General features: G+C 38.9%; 1 protein-coding gene across 6 annotated transcripts in view; it reads right to left on the bottom strand.

Moving 5' to 3' along the window:
* The window catches only part of PRKCZ (protein kinase C zeta), a 159,719-nt gene that overhangs the window by 14,549 nt on the left and 122,865 nt on the right, over positions 1–22,305 (bottom strand). For 5 of the 6 annotated variants that reach the window (XM_048824677.2, XM_048824678.2, XM_048824685.2 and 2 more), the window contains 5 exons: positions 21,857–21,992; positions 16,141–16,228; positions 15,210–15,329; positions 12,419–12,498; positions 11,690–11,779 (listed from right to left, as the gene is read on the bottom strand). In XM_048824677.2, the coding sequence (XP_048680634.1) occupies positions 11,690–11,779; positions 12,419–12,498; positions 15,210–15,329; positions 16,141–16,228; positions 21,857–21,992 (514 nt within the window). Of the gene's footprint in view, positions 1–11,668; positions 11,780–12,418; positions 12,499–15,209; positions 15,330–16,140; positions 16,229–21,856; positions 21,993–22,305 lie in introns of all 6 variants that reach the window. The other variant, XM_048824680.2, reaches the window with a different exon arrangement.

The following is a 22,305-nucleotide window of genomic DNA, read 5'->3' as shown; positions in this document are numbered from 1 at the left end:
GACAAAGCCCTGGATCTGGCCTAAGGAGAATCCCTATGGTATGCCTGCTCCATCAATACTGCGTGCAGGTCTGGGTCGCCCAATCTCAAAACAAGACACATTAGAATTGGAAAAGGTACAGAAAGGGGCAACATATGATTAGGGATATGGAACAGCTTCCATATGAGGAGCCATTTTAAAAAAATGGGACTGTTCAGCTTAGAAAAGAGACGGCTGAAGGGGGAGATCAGAGGTCTGTAAAATCAAGAATGGTGTGGAGATTTCTGTACCTCTTCACAACATAACACACGAACCAGGGGCCACCTAATGAAATTAAATAGGCAGCATGTTTAAAACAAACGTAAGGAAGTACTTCTTCACACAACACACAGTCAACTTGTGGAACTCGTTGCCAAGGGCTTTTGGCCAAAAGTATAACTGGATTCAAAAAATAATTAGATAAGCTCATGGAGGTTAGGTCCCTCAATGGCTATTAGCCAAGATGGTCATGGATGCAAATGCATACTCTGACTGCCAGAAGCTGGGACTGGACAACAGGGGATGGATCACTCGATAACTACCCTGTTCTATTCATTCCCTCTGACGTATCCAGCACCTGCCTCTGTCAGAAGATAGGATACTGGATATATGGACCATTAGTCTGACCCAGTATGACCATTCTTAACTGAGGAACACACCTGCTGTCTGTTTTCCAAGAACTCCCTTGCAAATTTCAGTACAGGGGACATACTGGGGCACGGCTGGGGCTGGAAGGGTGTTAGTTGGAGAGAGTCTAGTTGCAGTTTCTGGGCAGCACTGCTGGCCCATTGGCAGCAGTGGAAAAGTTGCCTAACTTATGCCAGGGACTGCTCCAGCCCTGGAGGAGCCAAGAATTGAGACGGCGCAAAGGTGGTTAAAGCCACCGTTGCCCCCTACTTGTCCCTGGGGTTAAAGTTCTGTGCCATGTTCTTGCCTTGAAGAGCTTACAATCTTAATATTGCTGATGTTCAGAACTTCTATGTAAGCCATTTACCATTTCACAAAATAGATCCCTTGTGTGTGTCAGGAGTCCAGCTTCACTGGATAGTCCATGAGAAATTAGGATTACTATAATAATTATAAATGTATTAAATTTATAATCAATTGCCTATAAGAAATTCTTTGCCAATTCTATCGAACAGTGACATTTCTTTTAATGTAAAATCAACTCTTTGTGAGTGGACAAGAAAGCCTAGCTACAAAACATTTTGGGGAACAGGAGCTCCTTTATTCAAAATGCTTGAGAAGCCACTTGAGAATAATAGTTTACAAAAGATTTCAGAAATTATTCAACAATACATTTCTCCTGCTGCCAATGAGCCTAACAAGGCATGTAGTCCACAAGTGAATTGTTTAACAACTTATTTCTGAATGAGTCTTTGTTAAATGTATTCCGGCTAAATGAATTCTTCTTGCCTTCTCTGAATAGTAGAGGTATATTTTTGATACATTCATAGGGGATAATACTACTTACATATCCCCATAGGATATGCTCCTGGTAAAAGGAGCATCTAAAGAGGAGGGGTTTTTTACCCACGAAAGCTTATGCCCAAATAAATGTGTTAGTCTTTAAGGTGCCACTGGACTTCTCCTTGCTCCTGGTAAAGCGGTCAGAGAGATAATTGTTTGTGGCTGGATTATGAAAAGGTCTGGATAACTTTATGACTATAATGTTTTAGCTACAAGTGTTAAGAATACCACAACAAATTTCATGCTTCAGGGCATAAAGCTGATCACCACAGGGGTCTGGAAGGAATTCCTCTATCCCTACGAGCAACACTGCATAGCATTTGGAACTATTTTTACCAGCCACTCAAGCTTCTGAAAGTGGCTTTGCCGGAAACAGACTACCAGGTATGATCATTGTTCTGTGCTGTTATTGCCTATGTGGGATACACACTTTGGAGTAGCCTGGCTGGCCACCAGAGGTCACCATTTCTCTAGAGAAATATCAGCCAGAAAATCAAGACTCAAAACTCCTTTTGGAAGAGACCTGATGACAGTACCTGGAAAACTCTGGAAAATCACATCATTTTGTTTTCATGAAAAACATCCACAGAGGAGATAAATAATATTAATTAAATGACAGATTGGCAGAATTGTTTCTAAACTTGTAGTTTTCCAAGGAAGATTCAGAGCAACTCTCTAAAAAGTTGCATTTTTATACTGATGACATATCACTTGATACAAACTGATAAGTTATATAGCTGTCTATGCTTCAGGTGATTAGCCAGCAAGCACCTGCCTGAACTTAGGAAGACACTAGCAGGCTCTCTCATATAGTCCATTTCACACTAATCTAAACTGGGCACTATTGAATACAGGCTACTAGAGTGGATGGATCACTGGTCTGATCCAGCACAACGATTCCTGTGTTTCTAAAAGGGGCTTGAGATCAGACATGGTAGTTTCAATGGTCTGCTTAAACAAAGGCAAAGCCTTCTCTTCCTTTGTCACTTACCTGGCATATGAAACTTCCAGCAACCTCTATTAACTTGCAAGCAGTTCAGTTCAGTTCTAGAAGAGTTGCAGTTCTCTGCAGAGTATATCTGTTTGTTGTTGCCTTCCCGCTTTTCTTTTGTGGCTCAACTGTCCTGCATGTTTATTTGCCTGTCGTTCATTAATGGCGCAGTTCTACAGAATTAGCTAATTATCATGTGATAGCCTGTAGTATATTAATGGGTTGGTTCCGAGATCTGTAGAGGCAGGTACACATAGGCGTACTTCTAACTCTGACCTCTACACTGTCGTAATTACTATCCCTTACACTGTCACACAATTACTGCTCAAAAGAAAAAACGCACCATATACAGTGATTAATCTGTCTTGGCCCCTTTTACGTGTTTGGCATGCATTTCATTATTCAATATCCTTAGGAAAATAATCTAATCTTTGATGGATACAACCAGTTTTTAGCATGCAAAGAGAGAAGGTAGAGAGTTTGCAGGATAAACTTCAGAAAAAGGCTAAATAATTCCTGTGTAATTGGTTTTTGAAGGTTATACTTCGGATTGGCAGAATGTGATTTTTATTTTTTCTAATTAATCATTTATCAATTTTTAACTATTTGTATTTTTACAGCTGTGGTGAGTAGGGTTGGGATCAGGGCAATGCTGAGAGCAGGGTGCAGCCGAGGAGCCCAATGGACCATGGTGCAAAGGAGGCTGTGGTTGATGTGCCCCCGGGGACGGGGAAGCCACCCTGCTGCTGAACAGTTTCTACCTCAGGACAGCTCTCACACTCCTGGCACATCAGTAGCATGAGTGGGTCTGTGACACTGGAGCTCCAGAGGACTCCCTGCACAGCCATGGGGCTGGTGACAGCTGATCCCTGAAGGCACAAGGTGCAGGGAAGGCTGAGGGACAGGTGTGGCACAGCAGAATCCCCCTGGCAGGGCTGTAAGGAGGACAACAAGTCCCTGCTGGGGGGGGAGGCCACTCTGCTGCTGAAGGGCTCCTGCTTGGGAACAGAGCTATTCAGCAGCAGGGACCACTCCCTCCTCACAGTCCTGGCCAAGGGTCTCTGCTTTCCAGAACCAGGACTACAGTCTTCCCAGCACCTTGTGCCTGCAGAGCTGTCACTAGCCCCATTTACTCCCCGGCCAGTAATGTGGGAGCCAGCCTGGGCAGGAACTCCCATCACAACGGATTTGCAGGGGGTTCCCTGCATGGCTCAGGGGCCAGTGGCATCCAACCCCTGCATGCGCAAGGGGTGGGAAAGGCTGTGGTTCTGGCGAGGCAGAGCACAGATCACCAGTACTCCCAGCTGGGGAAAGAGACAATGGGTCTCTGACAGTGGGGCTGCAGACTGCTCCCTGCACTGCTGTCCTCTTCTTCCTTGCAGTCCTGGCCAAGGGTCTCTGCTCTGCCCCACTAGGACCTGCAGGGATCAGGTGTCACCACAATCATGGGCCTGCTCCCTCACTCCTGTGACAGCAGGGCTCCTGAGGGCTCCCTACACAGCTGCAGAACTAGTGAAATGCAATCCCTGCAGGCATGCCCACTGTTGTGATGGGGAAAAAACACCAATCTAGTTCAGCCATCAGCTGAAATTGATATTTACTGATAGTTATTGATGAAATTGAATCCTGCCAAGCCAAGTTACACTTGCTACAGCTCCAAGCCCACAAAAGCCTGCCTGCCTCCTCTCAGTGGTGTCAGTCTTCAATGTGGCTAAAGGCATTTTGCACCTTGGGTCAACAAGTAGTTTAAGACTGATAACCATGAAATGAGGTGGGGCAGATATAAGGGAGTGGGGGAGGAAATGATGGAGTGTGTCTATACCCCTTGAGAGATCATGTTTTCCAAATACTTTGGGAATCTATGTAAGAGCCCATTAATTAAAAATATTACTGTAGGTGTCTCGTTTACTTGACTCCCATGTTTTATAAGTCACCAGAAAATAAATTCAGTAAAAACGGATAGTACAAATAAGGACATATGAATTGCATACCCTTTAACAATAATTAAATGAAAAATAATTCCAGTACCTTTTGACAAACCCCCTCAATTAGGGACCTACCTTTCTGTTATACTTCACACCTAGTGTAAAATTCCTTCTTTACAGTGTTCACATCTGGATCCAATACATCACCTACTACTTGCAATTACAAAATTTTTTATACAATAAATTTTTTCAAGGATTGATGTTAGTTAAAATTTAGCCATCTGCTTTGCTGCAATTTAACATTTTATTGTCTATTAAACCAAGACATATGAGGATTAAAATGATGGATGTTACTTAACGTCGGTAAGATGACGAGCTGATGTGTGACTCAATTCGCTAACACAATATTATACGGCAACAATTCTAGCCCTCAAAAGTTACATCTAAATCTAAAGATTCCGAATCTTTTTTAATGTTCTGACACAAGGTTACATGTGCTCAAAAATGGGATGTAGGATTTTAAGATGAGAAGTCTGGCTCAGACATCCTAAGGATCCCCCTGAACTTTTACCCAGTTTTAGAAGCTGATCTGAACCTACATCTTTTGTGGTTCTGAAATGCTCAGAAGAGGGTTTTCTCCCACTTCGGGTTTCTGACACTAGACACAGAAGTCTTAAGCTAAAAGACCCTAGTCAAACCATTCTCCACCAATCTTCCATCCCCCAAGACACCTGTTATATATGCACAACACATAAAATGTTGGTTTAATACTTAAATTAGAATTTTGTTCAAACTGAAAGGCTCAAGACTTCATTTTAAGATTCTTTTAAAATCACTTTTAGGACAACAATTGTGGGGATTTTTGTGTGTTTATTTTATGATGAAAAATAGAGCAATTCAGTTTTCTAACCTTTCACAGCTAAATTTACTTCTGTTATAAAACAAAAAAGTCAGCTACTGACTTTAATGGACAGTGTAAAATAATTCTATAAATTCAAGTTGAAAACATTCTTTTGAGATTAATGTCAAAATACCCTGATAAAACATCTTGTTTAGCCAGGCAATGGAAACCATTACAATGAATATGCAGCATTTAACGATAGAGATCAACAAGGAATACACACATTTTATGTTGTATTTTTCCTAATTTAGTTCAGTGTTCTTTCAAGGCTGACAGATTCTCTCACAGCACTTGAATGCTCCCCCCTGCACCCTCCAAAAAGTTAATGGGGAATCCTTTCTTCTCTTACTGATTTTAATAGCACTTCTCTGCTCTTTAAGGAAGCTATATCCTAACATATCAATGTACTTAATTGTATTATACCCCATAAACTCTGCTGCAGTAATAACTATGATTTTCATACCCAATTAAATTTTTCAGGGCTTTGCCTATATATTGTAGTCCTTTGAAAGAGCTGCAAAAGTTTTGATGCAGTTACTACAGTAAGGACTAAACCTGCAATAAAAAGACATGATTCTGAAATCAATATACAGACTAAGACTGCTCACAAGACAATACTTGGGAATTGTGGGAGGGTATTATTATTTAGCAGTAAGGGACGTGGTGTTACATGAAAGTCTGTAATTATGCCAACTGGAATGCAACATTTGTACAGTACTTGAGATTTTGGGTGCACTGATCTGTAGCTTAAAAGAATTGCTGTCACGCAGTTTGGCCCAAAATTTGACCTATTTAAAACAGTTATAAACCAGTTCCTGACCTTTAGATTCTAAATAAATAGCTTTTATTTTCTTTTAAATTTACCAAAGAAGGACCCATACTCTGTGTGTGCCTGCACACGTCCATCCGCCCATCACTGGTTTGATAGTAACAATTGAATATACTGCTAGAGCTAAGCAGATCATCACTGAGCATGATTATTTATTATTTGTATTACCATAACCTCAGAGCCCTGGGCTTGGACCAGGACACCGCTGTGCTAGGCGCTGTACAAACGAGAAGAAAAACATGGTCCCTACCTCAGAGTTTACAATTTAAGTATAAAACAAGAGACAACAGACGGAGTGCATGGAAACAGAGACAATATCAGTCGGTATGATAGGGCGTGATCTCAGCACACCAGCAGCCTAATGTTAAGCTTTTTGTAGACATCACAGAAAAAGAAAGTTTTAAGGAGGGTTTGGAAGGAGGAAAGCCTGTTAGTTTTGTGGATGTTTATGGGGCGCTCCACCCAAGAGTGAGAGGCAGGCCCAGGAGACAACACAAAGATGCTTGTTTGGAAATTTAACATGTGGATGACAGAGATGGGCATCAACAGGCCACAAACGTGAGGGAAAGCCTGTTAGTTTTGTGGATGTTTATGGGGCGCTCCACCCAAGAGTGAGAGGCAGGCCCAGGAGACAACACAAAGATGCTTGTTTGGAAATTTAACATGTGGATGACAGAGATGGGCATCAACAGGCCACAAACGTGAGGGAAAGCCTGTTAGTTTTGTGGATGTTTATGGGGCGCTCCACCCAAGAGTGAGAGGCAGGCCCAGGAGACAACACAAAGATGCTTGTTTGGAAATTTAACATGTGGATGACAGAGATGGGCATCAACAGGCCACAAACGTGAGGGCAGTTAGTTTAGGCTTATACAGCGGAGGGATGCAAAGAGAGGAGAGACATGGTAAAAGTGATGGGCTAGGAAAATAATTTTTGCAGCAGCATTCTGAATGGATATAAGATGGTGTTCAAAGAGTAGAAAGAGTAAAAACTGAACTCTATCTTTAGGATGATCTTACATCCATTGGAATATGAAAGTAAAAGTCTATTTTGACAAGTAGGTGGCAGTGTTGCAGCCTTTAATTTGAGGAACTGAGGAATCAGTTGCCACAAAATGCATTCGAATCAGTTTTATCAGCCCCCTTAAGAATCTCAGGGAGGGGTATATCTAATTCACTGAGCTAATTTAAGGCTGAAATCAGCTTGCTTTCTGAAAATTACAATCTTTTCTGACATTCTGAGTCCCATATGTGTCTTTTCTGATCTATCTTTTTATGCCTCTCTATTTACGGCCACAGAGGCAAAGATTTAATTTATTAAAGACAACATTTCTGTAGGTTTGCTGCCCTACACCTCCATGAAATCCCTCTAGGTATTTCCTGACTCCATCCTTAACCAGCTTTGTCGCACTTCCTGCTTTCACATATGTATTCTCCAGACTGCTAAGGTAATTTTTCTTTTTAGTTTTGTTTCTTTGTAACTTCTGGGAAGTAAGCTCATAACACATAGCAAGAGAAAGCCTTGAAGTACAATCTTCCCAGCAATGACTTTCACAAATAGTTATGCTCTGCATTAGGTAGATCACAGCTCTATGCTCCCTCTCTGCTGTCTTAGTCTTCTTTTTAAAGATACAAATATTCGATATATTGTTTTGTCAACATCTTCCAAAAAGGTTTTGCTTATTCTTTTAAGTGAAAGGTTAGTTACTTCTTCATCCACTCAACACTATTCAAACTGCTCTATTTAAAAAATGTTTAACCACCTTTGTATGTACTTCACACATAAATATGATGTTTCTTCTTACTGCTTATCAGTGTCATTTTCACCTTACTACCAAAGATCTTTCTGTAATTTTTTTCTCCTTCTTATCCAATTGCATTGTTTACTTTGGGCCAGATTTTCAAAGGTATTTAGTTTCAGACAGGTGCCTAGTGAGTGGGATGCTAAAAGGCACTTAAGCAGGTTAAGGGCCTAACTCCTATTGAAATCAGTGGCCTTTTGTTCAAAATGCAAGTGCTCTTTTCCTTTGAGGTGGACATTCCTAAGAATTCTTAACCTGTCTGGAAGCAATCTTTCCATGTTACCTGGAACTGCTCTTGATGTACTCTATTTTCCAAGACTATATTTTTCGCTTCCTTCCAGTTTCATTCCCACAATAACTTTGCTTCTCACTGAATCACTGATCATTGTTTAGGTTGAACTTATTGACAGTCTCCGTATCTTTGATTATGTAGGGTTAGTATGTTTACTTCTCAAGCCACGTATCAAACTATCAGCCAACTTGGTCTGATCATCTGGAAGTCATCACAACCATAAATGGGCCAAGTTCAGATCTAGCTGTGAATGGACAAAACTCCACCGAGTGTATTAATAAAATATTCTTATACTGGTCTCCATTACAATTCCCCCCAAAATGCATTTTGTAGGCAATTAATTTTGTCAGACATATCACTCTTTAACTGCATCTTTATTCTAGGTCCACCTCCATTGTATCTCTGCACACCTAAGCAGTGACATCAACCACAATTTTGTAGTATTGCTTTTATTATGTAAGGCATAGTGCAAGAAACAGAGATTTGGAATATAAATGGATTTTGTCTTATATAGTAGAAAACATTTGGTAAGTGTTCTAAAAGAATTAGGAAAGCTGTCTTACTAGGTTCCAGAATGTTACTGCCTCATTTCATGCAGAGCAACGTCCCAATACTCAAGTTATAATAGACCCCTATTGTATAACATATCCCTCATGCAAAAAATCATCAAAATTAAGAGGTACTGAACACCTTGCTTCCAATTACGTGGTTGGAGGAATCTCAGTACCTTTCAAAATCAGGCCATTAAGTTTAAAATTCACTGAAAAATGTCTTTACCTTTACTACTTACACCTTAGATTGCTAACACTGAAAAGATATTTAGAATCTGTCTCCTTTCACTATCTATACATTATGTTTATTTTTTGCACTTCACTCAGGCTGGACCCTGGCAATAGTTTCTTGTCAATTTTACCCTCTGGTTTTGTTGTGTAAGGCACTGTATTTCAAGGTAAATGATACTGAGAAATGTTTAATGAAAATCTCCCCCTCACCACTTGTAATCCAGAAGAAGATTCACTAAATTAAAAAGTAATAAAAATATTTATATGAGGCTTCTATTTATTCACTTTACAAAACTGAAATATTTTGGCCTACACTGAAAGGATAGTGACACCTAAAACAACTACACGCAGCATCATCTTCTAAATAGAAGACAGAATACGACAGGGACCCAAAGTAAACATGATTTTCCTGTAATCTTATCAAAATGTTAAACGATGCATAATTTACATCTCAAGATAGTAATTTACATGACACAGCTCTGTTGAAAAGAAGCCAGGATTACATAATCACCCTGTTTCAGTTTGGGGTGGTCTTCCCAAGTGATCACCATGAAATATAAAGTAAGCGAAGCAGGGTAAAAGTCTCTTTTACAAATATAAAATGAATCCAACAAAATCTTCTCTCATAAAGCTACAGTATGTGAAGTTTGATGTTGATGTTCTATTAAGAAACATCCTATTAATTAGCATCATAGTGCCTGAAGGTGCATGCCGTAAAACAACAACAACATCACACACCAGATTAAGGGAGCTATTTAAAACCTATATCTTCACAAATTATTAATAGCTTAATCAGATCCTCTGTGTTATATGAACAGCTATAGAAATGCCAGACATTCTGCCTCTGTAGAAAGCTTCTTCTATGAAGAACTTCAATAAGGATGGTCTGAACGACGAGCCTCAAAGTAAAAATTTAATCATTCTGTTTTCTCCCTTTCTCTGAAAACTTCTCTCATGATGCTCGAGTCATTACCTCCTGTTTCTACGATATTTCCTATAGAGTTCACAGTACTGCAAAAAATAATAATGCATACTTGCATCTCCATCATTAAACTAGCTATTAAAAATTTACATAGCTAACTAAAATAATGTTCCTGATATAGTTGGCACCTTAGCCATAAAGTAGTTAGTGTAGCAGATAAGAGTTTTTAATGATGATTTCGTGATGATAGCGGTGGACATAATCAAGGAGTGACTGGTATTCTTCTAGATCAACTGACGCTTAAACTGATCATAACTTTTAAACACTGCATGCACCTTCTTGCAAATCCCACTGAAACAGAAGTACATCTTATCCCACATTATAGACCAAAAACATCCCTAAGAGCAAGGAGTAACAAAACAAAATGTAAAGCTTGAAAGTAACCAGCAAGCAAGCAAAACACAACTACTCAATCATACTGCATTCAAGTCGCATCTCTTCCTTAGGTCATTTTGTCTTTTAAGGGCCCGATTCTACAAATATTAACAGCCCAATTTAAATCAATGGGACTATTCAGGTAAGTAAGGATCACATATGTAAGGTTTTGTATGACTGGGGCCTTATATTGTAAACTGTAAGGAAACTGCCTTCTTATGTGTCTGTCTGATGCCATGTATATAAATGATGCATATAAATGGATCACTTGATGATTACTTGTTCTGTTCATTCCCTCTAAAACACCTGGCATTGGCTACTGTTGGACAGGATACTGAGCTAGATGGACCTTTGGTCCGACCCAGTATGGCCATTCTTATTCTACATACAGCATACACTAATAACAGCTTCACTCTAGTATTTTTCCCCCCCCCCGGAACAGAATACCAGGCTGCTACTTCTTCCAAAGTCCCCATTACATTTACCACTACTCAAGACTTGCTTAGGATATTTTGCCTCCCTGGAATCAGACCTGCCTAAAACAATTAAATATAAGATTTAGACAAATGTTAGAGGGGACTTGCTTTAGACCATCAAGAACAATAGGTTGCAATCTATACATGTTGCCACTTCCTCTATTGGAAACTGTCAGGTAGCAGCAGCTTTAAATTAAAAGCAAGGCTCCACAAGAACTCCACCAATGGAAGATCTCTGCTGAATCAGCATATGTTCTCTTCCCCATCCTCCCTTCCCCCCCCCCCCAATCTTGTCATACCTTACCCATTTTGTGGCTCTCCCAGACAAATTCTAACCCCAGCTCTTCTGGGAGAGAGAGGGTTGGTGTGAAAAGTCCACCTGGTGCATTACAAGGACCAACGCTAGGGGCTGCAGCACAAGTTCTGCAGCACCTACCAATAGAATTCAGGGAATTAATTGGCCCCCAAGACTTTATTATGGTTTAAATAATGTGTTTTTGTTATTTTCTACCTAATATCACAATTGTCTTTTTACTAAAAATTTAACCTCACATTTTTAAAGTAAAGACCATGAGTGAAACTACACTTAATATTTGGTAACAAGTCACATTTTTGACCATGAAATAAATCTAGTTTCCAACATTTTTACATTAATGAAAAGCCTAAACTGAAGTTAATTTTACATGAATACTTTGAGGTTTGATGTATTCTTTCAGTTATGAGCAACTGTATTTTTGAAGAGAGTATTCATTAACAGAGTGTTTACCATGATAGGTTCATGCACACAGTAATTAAAACATTGAAGGAACATGTCTCTATTTAACATACTTAAGTAGAATAAATTTTTACCAGATCCCAGTCTATGCTGCGGAAAAATGTGTGAGACTTGATATCAGAAAACCCTGTCTGTGGCTGGCAGCCAAGCCTTTCTTTGGGATCCTGTGGAAGACAAGAGAAAACACAATCAATATCGTGTTTGTCTTTACACTTCTTTTTCATTGTTCTATCATGACAAAGTCTCCAGTTTTTCACTGGCGCAGGTAGATCATACAGGGACAGGCAGTAGTACATACACTGTTGGTAAAATAAATCAAGGCAATCTAGTTTTCAAAACTTCATGGGTTTGAAAATTCATTTTAGACTTTTTATTTTACAGCATCTCTCGTGATATCAACACTCTGAATTTACTTAATAAATGTGCTGTTTTCCCTATTGATGCAGACAATAGTTCCACTGATTTCACTTGGTCTGCTTGTATTAGTAAGGACTACTCATTTAATAATTGTTTGCAAACACAGACCAATAATTATCTTAGGTTTTGTACTCAGTTTCATTATAAAAGACCATTTTACTAACTAGCCAACTTGCTAGTACATTTTCAAATGAAGTTCCATGCTATGAAATTTTTACATGAAAAATCAGCAATTTAAAAGATTCTTTTTGGAAGCTATATGTCCTGATTTTATAAAATTTCTTTACAGAAAGTAGATACACCTCTAAGTTTTTAATTAATTATGTTTTATAACATGAAGCTCTGAGCTATTGAACTTATATAAATAACAGTGTTGTAAAACTTACCTTGTTTAAAAATCCTTTTAAGACATGAGAGGCCTTGACAGAGAGAAATCTTGGAATCCGGATTGGCTTTTCAAGGATAACTGTTACAAGTTTAAAAAAAACAAAACCCCAATATGTTTTGCACTCTGTTATATGACATCCACTATGATTTTAATAAAAACTTTTTATTTGTATTACTGCGGGGACAATGTACTAATATAGCAACTATTTAAGTTATTTCTGCTAAATTTGCCAGGCTATACAATTTTATTTTATTTTTTCTTAATATAAAAAGTCACTCCACACTCTCTCTGGTTAATATCTTTTCTAAATGTACTATAAAATGGACTTTTAAGGACATAACTCAGAAGAGAAAGCCAGCATACTCATTTTTGTTTTCAAAAAGCTGGGGGCAATGAATCCCGTGGTTAGAGCAGGGGATTAGGAGTCAAGGCTCCTGAGTGCAATTCCTTTTTTTGTGTGACTGACATTAATGACTATGGGGGCAAGTCACTTCAACATTTAGTTCCTGCTTCCACAACCATCAAATGAGCATTTACTTTTCTCTAACTTTGCAAGGCTTACCCAGTTAATGTTTGTATCTTGGGATCTTCACATGAAAAGTGCTATGGTAGCAGTGACATTTAAAGACTTTCTGAAAATTCTTAATCTCATGCATCATTTCTTTCATCCCATCTGTCATACTGATAAACACATTGTATAAAGGCTTTTCATCTCCTTAAAGTCCTGATCAAGGGGTTATATAAATGTGATCTCACATTTTTAAACAATTGAGGAAATATTACACTGGACCAGAGGTTGTGGGGATTCCCCATTGTGTCATTACAAGCAACTTTCTTCCTTCATTATACAGTATTTCCCCTCAAGGAGTATTTTGGAGACTAGTTATGCACTTTAAAAAGGGTACACAGTGGTGCTTGAGACTGCTCACACTGGCAGTCAGATTGGTCACTAGGAGGTATTTCAGAATGAGTCAGAGTTTAAAGCCACAAGCACTAACTAGCATCTGCACACGAAATCCAACACCCAAAGTATTACAGCCCACAGGAGACTAAACTATTATATGCCTCAGGCATAGAGTGGGAGGGATCTTGGTGCACCAATGCCGGAGGTCTCTGCAATGGCAGGGAATTTTATTAAGTGAGATATACCCATAGAATTCTGGAGAGTGACCCAGGCCCCATGTTGCACAGGAATACAAAAACCCTAAGGTCACCACCAGTCTGACCTGGGGAAAAATTCCTTCCAACCCTCTCTTCCTTCTCTGAGACTATGCACATACACCTTTGCAATTCACTCTTTACCAATCAAGCACTTTCAGCATTGCTCCTGTACTTGACATGGTTGTGCACGCTGCTACCTTTGATTAGAATAATGGGCACACTGCTACCCATGCAAACCAGTTGCTATTAAAGTAACTTATGACACTGCTACCAAGAAATCACCATAGGGAAACAGAAAAAGTTAGCTGGAGCAAAACTACAGGTAGATATGGTTGGTGCCCAGAAAGTTCCCTCAATGCCTTCATATAATACAGTTTTCAAGAACCTTTCCATACTCTGGACACAACCTAGCAGACACACTGTCTAATGCATGGTCTCCCATTCCTTTCATTGGCACGTTCTGTCCCTACTGATGATAACTTAACATCCTTGTGGCAATTACAGCAGTTGGTTTAGTGGAAAAGAAATATCACTGAAGTATTGTTAATAGCCTTTGGTTCAATGAGTGTTTTGCCCTTTCTGAAGAAAGTCAGTCAGGCGGTCTACTGTGTCTTCATTTCATCTCTCCCTCCCACCTGTTCCGTTTCTCTTGACTGGCATCAAGGCAAGCCAGCTGCATGTGACCAGTCAGGTGTCTGGAGACCACCATCAAGTCTAATACTATTAACAACGCTTACACTGTATTTATCAGATTAACTGTTTTAAGTTGGGGATAAATGTATAGGTCAGTATTCTCGGGGTGTAACACGCTGTGGGAAGCAACTAGCAAGTTCTAGAAGCACATCATCTGCCATTGTGCTCAATTCATTTTGTTACATTCAAAGTAAGTTATAAAATATAAGACATACAAGGAATATAAACATATGTACCAAAGAACTAGGGTGAAAGAGAAAAATATCCCAGAGTATAAGAGTAATATGAATGATAATGTCTTTGTTGAACATAACGATGGATTTATGGTCTTGAACTGCAATTCAAAGAGGGCACACACATAGATTCAACCCAAGATTTCTGAACCTTGTTTTCAATGGCTACTTCTGAACTCATTGGGTAAGTCTACACGGTAGCTGGAAGCATGTCTCCCAGCCCAGGAAGACCAACACATAGTAAGCAGCTCCTCTCAAATTAGCCTGCTAATAATAGCGGTGTGGATGCTGTGGCAGGGGTGATGCCGCAGGCTAGGCACCTGAACCTGGACTCACCTGCCTACCTGGGTCTGAGCTCAGGTGGCTCATCTGAGCTGCCGCCCATGCCGCAACATGCACACTGCTATTTTTAGCAGATCGAGCCTGTGTGTCTTCCCAGGCTTGAAGCATGCGGCCAGCTGAAATACTACAGCCCTGTTTACCTATGCTAGTATCACTGGTAGTCATGAGATGATGGGAACTACTGAGACCTCTCTTACATCTTTGCTGTGTAGGAAATCAAAAGGAAGAGAGAAGGCACCCACAGTATGTAAAAGGTGGTTGCTAATTTTCATTATTTAGTGTTTCGTTCTTCCTTCAAAGGGATTCAAGAAAAAAAAACAAACTCAAAACAAAAACAAAAACAACAAATCTTAAATATACCTTGGAAGAGGTAATCTTCAGTGTTCATGTCTGGATTGTCAGTTATTATATCAAATGGAGATCTTCCTGCCATCATTTCAAACATCAGGACACCAAGAGCCCACCAGTCCACACTGAACCCTATAAGCATTAAAGAACACATTTTCAGGTAATAAATCCTGGTTCTAGGATAATGGTACAATGACATTTATTGCATCACTGATGGAGATTAAGGACCTGATTCTGCAGAGAGCTGAGAATCCTCAACTCCCACTGAAACTGCTAGCAGCAGGGCTCAGTGCCTCACAGGAATAGCCTTTAATAGAGCACTTTGGAGAAAAATTAGTAACGGTAATTTGTTCAGGAACTTGTAGCTGGGCCATAACGGTCCACAAGAGAGTGAGACTTCAATTAACAGTGCCAAGATAAAGGTCAATATACTTCTTAAAGCTGGAAGATACTTGAGGATTTTTGAAAGTTGTGACTGCTATGTTACCATATAGGAAAATGACAGTACTCAGGTATTTTACCATCTAGATAGGCCACTTTTTAAATTCACAACAGTAGTTAGTGTGCTCCTATAAACTACTACTGTTTCGAATTCTATGTTTTCTGTTGTCCGACACCCTGATCCAAACAGCTGAAAGCTCAAACCAGCATAAAAGGATTGGGTTGTGATATCTGCTCTGTAGCACAAAGCAGGAGTTCTCTTTCAGGAAAAAGCTCACCCTTTCTAGAAATATCTTTTAATAAAAGCTGTACATCCATGACTATGAGGGTCAAAAAACACAAACTGTCTGAAGTACATCTGAGAAAATTAAACTAAAAATTCAGAAAACACAGAGTAAAAACATGTAAGCTTAATTAAAACTGTACTCTTAGTGCCCTGCAAATTGGAACTTAAATTAGTGATTCACTGTAATTAAACTTACAAGTTTATGCACCAACTCACCATATTCTTCCCCTCTTAGGATCTCTGGTGCAATGTAATTTGGCGTTCCACAGAAAGTGCTTGTAGTGTCACCAGGGCCCAATCCTTCCTATTGGAAGAGACCAATTCATCTTTTGAAAGTTAAATTCTACCTGCAGCAATTTACCTTCAACCAAGCTTTTATAAGTATTTAAAACCAGGAGTCTAAGGTGCCTCCATACACCAACGAGATTCCAGGGGTCAAGGTAGTGATATGACTCCTCCCAAAAACTCCTACCAGTCAAAACAAACTTTTAAATTTTTTTTTACAGCCCTTCATCATGGTAAGTGTGTGTGACATTACCAGGGTGGAACTGATTTAAATAAAATTGATTTAAATCATGATTTAAATCACTGGTCAGGAAGACTCTATTTAATCATGGACTTCTACATAGAAGTGCATTCTTGTTGGTTATTATAACCTTAATACATATTCTTTACAACTCAGAGATAGATGTAGGTTTCATTTTTAGAAGGTACACACAATACATTTAAGTGATTTATTTTGAAAACTTTTCAGATTAATTTTACAGCTATATCAGAAAATTAATGATTGTTTGGTTATTTCATTTACCAAAGGTAATTGAAGCAGATATTTATGAAGTCACTGGGAGGTGAACTATCACCAATTCAACAGGTTAATCATTAGTATTTGGAGGATTTTCTTGCCTTGCTGTATTAGGAGGAGACCACCACCAGACAGACATTTAAATTGTTTTATTTAACTGAAACAACAACATTATGTATTCTGGATTTTTTTTCTTCAGTAGCAGATGCATAATATTTTAACAAAACAAGCATATGAATTTTTGAATTTAGTTAAACATTCAAGTTTTTTAAAACCAGGTTTGTTTTTGTTAAAATTGTTTTTAACTAAAATAATTAAATGAAATAGAAAAAACCCAAAATATTAAATAGACTGTCAGCCAGGTCAATAAGAGAAACTTAAAATATTGGCTTCTGCAGCTAACTCAGTCGTCTTCACCTTCATTTTCCCGTTTGTTCATAATCTGGAAAAGAAAAACAAGCTTTCCTGCTTTTTCAGGTCCCAAACGATTTCTCAATTTGGAATGAATTAGTCCAAAGGAAGAAAATATTCTCTCTTTCTACCCCGGCAGAAGAAGCTACTGCTGTTAAAAGTGAGATTATTACTTCAACAGTCGCTGAATCCAAGTGCTTAAGTGACTTCCACCAGTTCACTGGTGTGACTTTCTTTAAAATATCAGCAGCAAACATATTTTCTGAATGGTTCTTATTCCCAAACTGGGTCTCTTTTACAGCCTGCTGCCATTATAGGTTTTCCCTTCTAGTGAGAGAATGGTATGGTAGATCTCAAATCAATGAAGGCTATACTCAGAAAGACCTCAAGATTTCTGGAATATGATGCTCCGTTTCACTTTTGTTTCTTTCTACTGCCTGTCCCTCCCTTTTAACATTTATCTCCAGACTTCTTCTCCTTGTCCAGATCTATTCCGCCCTCAGCAATCTTCTATTTATTGAACTTTTTGAAATTTTGCACTTTTAGAGAGATGTAAGGGTTTGACTCTGTGTACACAAATTTACAGGGGACAATAGGGTTGAGGTCTGTTATTTCTCACCTCTATACATTAATTTATTTATTTAAAACATTTTTGCTGTTAACAAGCATGTTATCTCCACAGACAAATCCACAGTTTGAGAACTGCAAAATTAAGCATCTCTGATGGTATCTTCTAGACTGAGCACTGAGTCCCACTGGGTAGATAGAAAGATTAACCTAAATAATCTATACAGAAGCCCCCGGAACCCCGTAAGATTGGGTCCCTAATCCATGAACTATTGGAAATCATTTACAAAACTTTTCTTAAACATTACATGAATATATTGTCTCATACTGTGGAATTAGAATTTATAATCCCTATTCCATGATGAGCTCTCTTTGAGCTATAATGTAACTTAATTAAAACTATCTTTAGATTGCATTTTGAGGAAAAAACCTTTTTAAATAAAAAAAATCTGATTTAAATTTAAAAAAAAATCAGATTTTTTTGATTAAAAGAAAAATAATTGATTTTTATCCACCCTGGATGTTACTAATCTTGACATTTATAATGTTTAATTTGTTTAGTTTAGACAAAGAAAAAAAGTCTCATTTCTGGGGAATTGTTTATTTGTTATTTTTAAAGATGAAACCAATTCATCATTTTTTGCAATTGCTGCCTTTTAACTCCAGGTTATGAATATTAGTGCTGATGCAACACGTCAGATAAGAGTCCTTGAAAACTGGAGTCCTATTTATTCCTTGAAGAGGCATATCACAAGCAGTGACAATGCAAGCTCCCCCACAGTGCCCCACTGCTACTGTGCATAATGAACTGTGAAGAGCCCCTAAGACGACGGAGAAGGTAGCTCAGTTAACTTGGTCCGTTCAACCCCTGGACCCTCTGAAATTGACAAAAAGGGTACTACTTGTGGTGCTTGTTTTGGGGACGTGGCGGTCCATCACAAACTAGACTGAGACTCCTCATCTCATTTCACATGGGCCAACAAATAACTTGGAGACAACAACTGCCAGCAAGTATTTGTGCGTGTCAAAGCAGCAACCCAAAGAGGTAATATCCCATTACAAGCCCCTTGAGCAGTCTGACCTCATAGTTCATTAATTTACTTGAGCTTCTGAATATCTGCTTTGACTTTTATTTCAAATACCAGTTCATTTAAATAAGGCTACAAATAACCTTCTGTAGGGCTGTATTTGCCTGCCTCAGTCTCTCTTCAGGTACAGGTTGCATTTGATCAAAATTTATGAAGTGCTATTCAGTGCTAAAAAGTTCCAGTGCCAACAGTAATTTATTAGAGATGGTCTCTCTTGGAGGATTGGCAGTCATTGAAAAGGGCTAACACAATTCAAATATACAGAATCATAAAAATTAGAGATGGAAAAGACCTATTGTATTAATTCATCAAGGCCATCCCCCTAGAAGTGCAGGGTTAGTCTCCTAATAGAGGTCATATCGGATATGAAACAAATTAAAACTTTTATTAGAGAACATTTAAAGTTACAGAACACAAATTGTTGAATACACATTATAAATACCCATGCCATATCAGTTCATGCTTGTCAAAAACATTATAACCATAGATTGCAAATGAAGAGAGAGAAAAGTGATATGAGCTGACAATTGCCTGTAGCAGAAAAGACAGATGAGGATTAGTGGTTAAGCATAGAACATAGAAAAAGAAAGTACGCTAGTTAGTTAAATCAGTTCAAAGAATCGTTCAGTCTTGTCGCTTCTCAGTTAGTGGTCTGAATCTTATCCTCAGATTGGCAGTGTCCAGTAATGTGTTCAATATAGCGGTATCTGAAACTGTCAACTACTCCATCAGCCTGGAGTAGTGTCCGGGCACCTCACAGTCCTGAAACAGTCTCATTCTTGCAGTCCCAGGCACCCAATGCTCTGATGATCAGTGTGTGAACGGCAGTGGAGTATCCCCGTTCTTTCAAGGTACCAGCCAGGATGTGTGTGTCTATTTCTCCATTTTCCATTCCTGTCTCTCAATGAAGGCAGCGACCCGATTCTTGAAGGGGATTGTGACACCCTGGCACCCCAATATTCACCACTGTCATGTAATTAGGATGTGTTTTGTACAAAGTATGCCTTGTGAGATATTCTAAAAATCTTGATCTGCTAGACATTAATATCTCATTGAATGGTATGGTGCTATCATATGTGAAGTTATGAAGTTTGACTGGGTATATGTTACTGAAACATGTCGTGAGGTTGAAATCACCCACAAGCAGCCTTTCAGGTACAACAGTAAAAAGGAATTTGAATGGCTTATGGAGGAAATGCACACAAGCACAAGGATTACCCAGAAAATGTGTACACTAGAAACCTCTCAGAGATAGCACTACACAATGGGAACTGTTTGACCCAGGTCACAGCAAAAGAGCTTTCCAGCAAGTGGGAAGAATATATAAAAGGGGGACAATGACATCATGATGATACCTCACTCTCCCTACAACAATACACCTGGAAACACTTGAGGGGCAAGGACTGAACTGTGGGAAGTGATGGTCTCAGGCTAGAGGAATTTTTAGCCTGTGTGTGAAAATGTGAGAAAGCCAAGGCAACTTGTGCGTTAAGAATCTGCCAGCCTGTTTTCACTCAGGCTTAGAATTTGCTAATTCATACCCTACCTATCTACTTAAACTCAGGTTTCAGAGTAGCAGCCGTGTTAGTCTGTATCCGCAAAAAGAAAAGGAGTACTTGTGGCACCTTAGAGACTAACAAATTTATTTGAGCATAAGCTTTCGTACATCTCACGAAAGCTTATGCTCAAATAAATTTGTTAGTCTCTAAGGTGCCACAAGTACTCCTTTTCTTTTTGCTTAAACTCAGTTTGTGGTTTTGTTTATTTACTAAGGTAATCTGTCTTCATCTGTTTGCTATCACTTAAAATCTATCTTTTGAGATTAATAAACTTGTTTTGTTTTGTCTAAAAGCAGTGTTTGTGGAAATTATAACTTGGGGCAGAAAGCTGTCGCATCTCTCTTTGTCTCTCCACACTGAGGGAGGGGGCGAATTTTATGAGTTTATGCTGTACAGTTCCCTGTGCAGCGCAAGACAGTATAATTTTGGGTTTACGCTCCAGAGGGGATTGCGTGTCTTAGCAACTGGGAGGTGCCTTAGCTGAGCCTTCCCATGCAGAGCTGATCTCAGCATGTGTGTGTGAAGCTGCAGCTGGGTGTGTCCTTATCTGTGTGTATGCTGGTGAAGGAGCAAGTGTGGAGAGCTTGGCAACTTATCACAGCAGCACAGTGTGAAAGGGAGCCCAGGCTGGTGGGCTCACTGGTACCCCAGTTCCAAGTGGCATCCTGGGAGGGTACCCGTCACAGGGATAATTCACTTCTGGTTCCTCATCAGTGATCACAACATCCAGTTTTAGCTGAGAGTTGAAGTCCAGAATTGAAGAGTTAACGAAAACAGCTCACAGATGCTGAAATTGCCTTAACAAACCTATTCTGCACATTGCTGTGGCGAAGTGGCCATGCTCTGGAATGGGGTTTACAGCTGCACAGGACGTGAGGCAGGGTTTCATTCTCAAAGTTGCATCGCTGGTTTAACCCGTCCCTACACTTCATCTTAGTCAAAAGGTCAAGAATCAAGTACTATCTAACTATGGAACCCCTTGTGGCTTTGGCTTCCAAAGTATTAGAATTGATTATTCTAAAATAAAGGCAAATTACAATTCATTTTCTTCAATGAAATTATGTGGGTGTAAAAGCAGTCTGGCCATATCTGGTCCTCGGATTGAATTTAGTTAACAGTTCTGTTGGTAACAAATGTGAAGGAACAGAATTCAGCATTCATAGCTGTGTTGAATCTGCAGGTCTAACAGCACAAACATAGTAAGAACTTTATTTTTGTCCACAAATTCACCAGTATGACTTGGAATACACCCAAGAAATAGATTTGTTGAGCAAGGTGGTGCCATTTTTCAGAAGTAATTTTTCAGAGCAGAACTGCAGTTTAAGACTAAATTCTAGGCTCAGTTACACTTACATTAATCTAGGCAAACTTCGTATCTCAGATTTACCCTGGTATTGCTGGCTGTAGAATTTCATTCAACAAGACTATTTGACACAACTAGATTAAAATATACAGATTCACAGTAGAATTATAAGGAAAGACAGAAAATCAGAGGAGAAACTTACCTTGCACATGCCATAATCTGTTAACTTGATATGACCCTCTGCGTCTAGCAGAACATTGTCTAGTTTTAAATCTCTATAGATTATTCCTCTCTCGTGTAGGAAGTTCAGAGCAATACAAATTTCAGCAGCATAAAATCTTAAATCAGAAAAAAGAGTCATTCATTAGTAGAAGAATTACACAAAAACTGGCATAAATTGAAAAAATCCAGTGACAGTTTTTGAAACCAAAGGAACAAAGTAAGAAGGAAAAGCTAACAGAGTCTGGCTTCTCACCATGGATAGGATAAAAACAACAAAAACCCCTAAATTCACTCAAAAGTAGCTGCTACAATCAAAATACAAATAATTAAAAAATATAGCCACTGTCTACAAGGCTAAAGACTTATAGCAAGTAATTTTTTTTCAATTTGATATTGAAGAAATTTTTTTTCATCATACTATTGAATATT

The sequence above is a fragment of the Caretta caretta genome, chromosome 18 (assembly GCF_965140235.1).
Source record: "Caretta caretta isolate rCarCar2 chromosome 18, rCarCar1.hap1, whole genome shotgun sequence".
Classification (NCBI taxonomy): domain Eukaryota; kingdom Metazoa; phylum Chordata; order Testudines; family Cheloniidae; genus Caretta; species Caretta caretta.
This window is presented reverse-complemented; position numbering and strand designations above follow the sequence as displayed.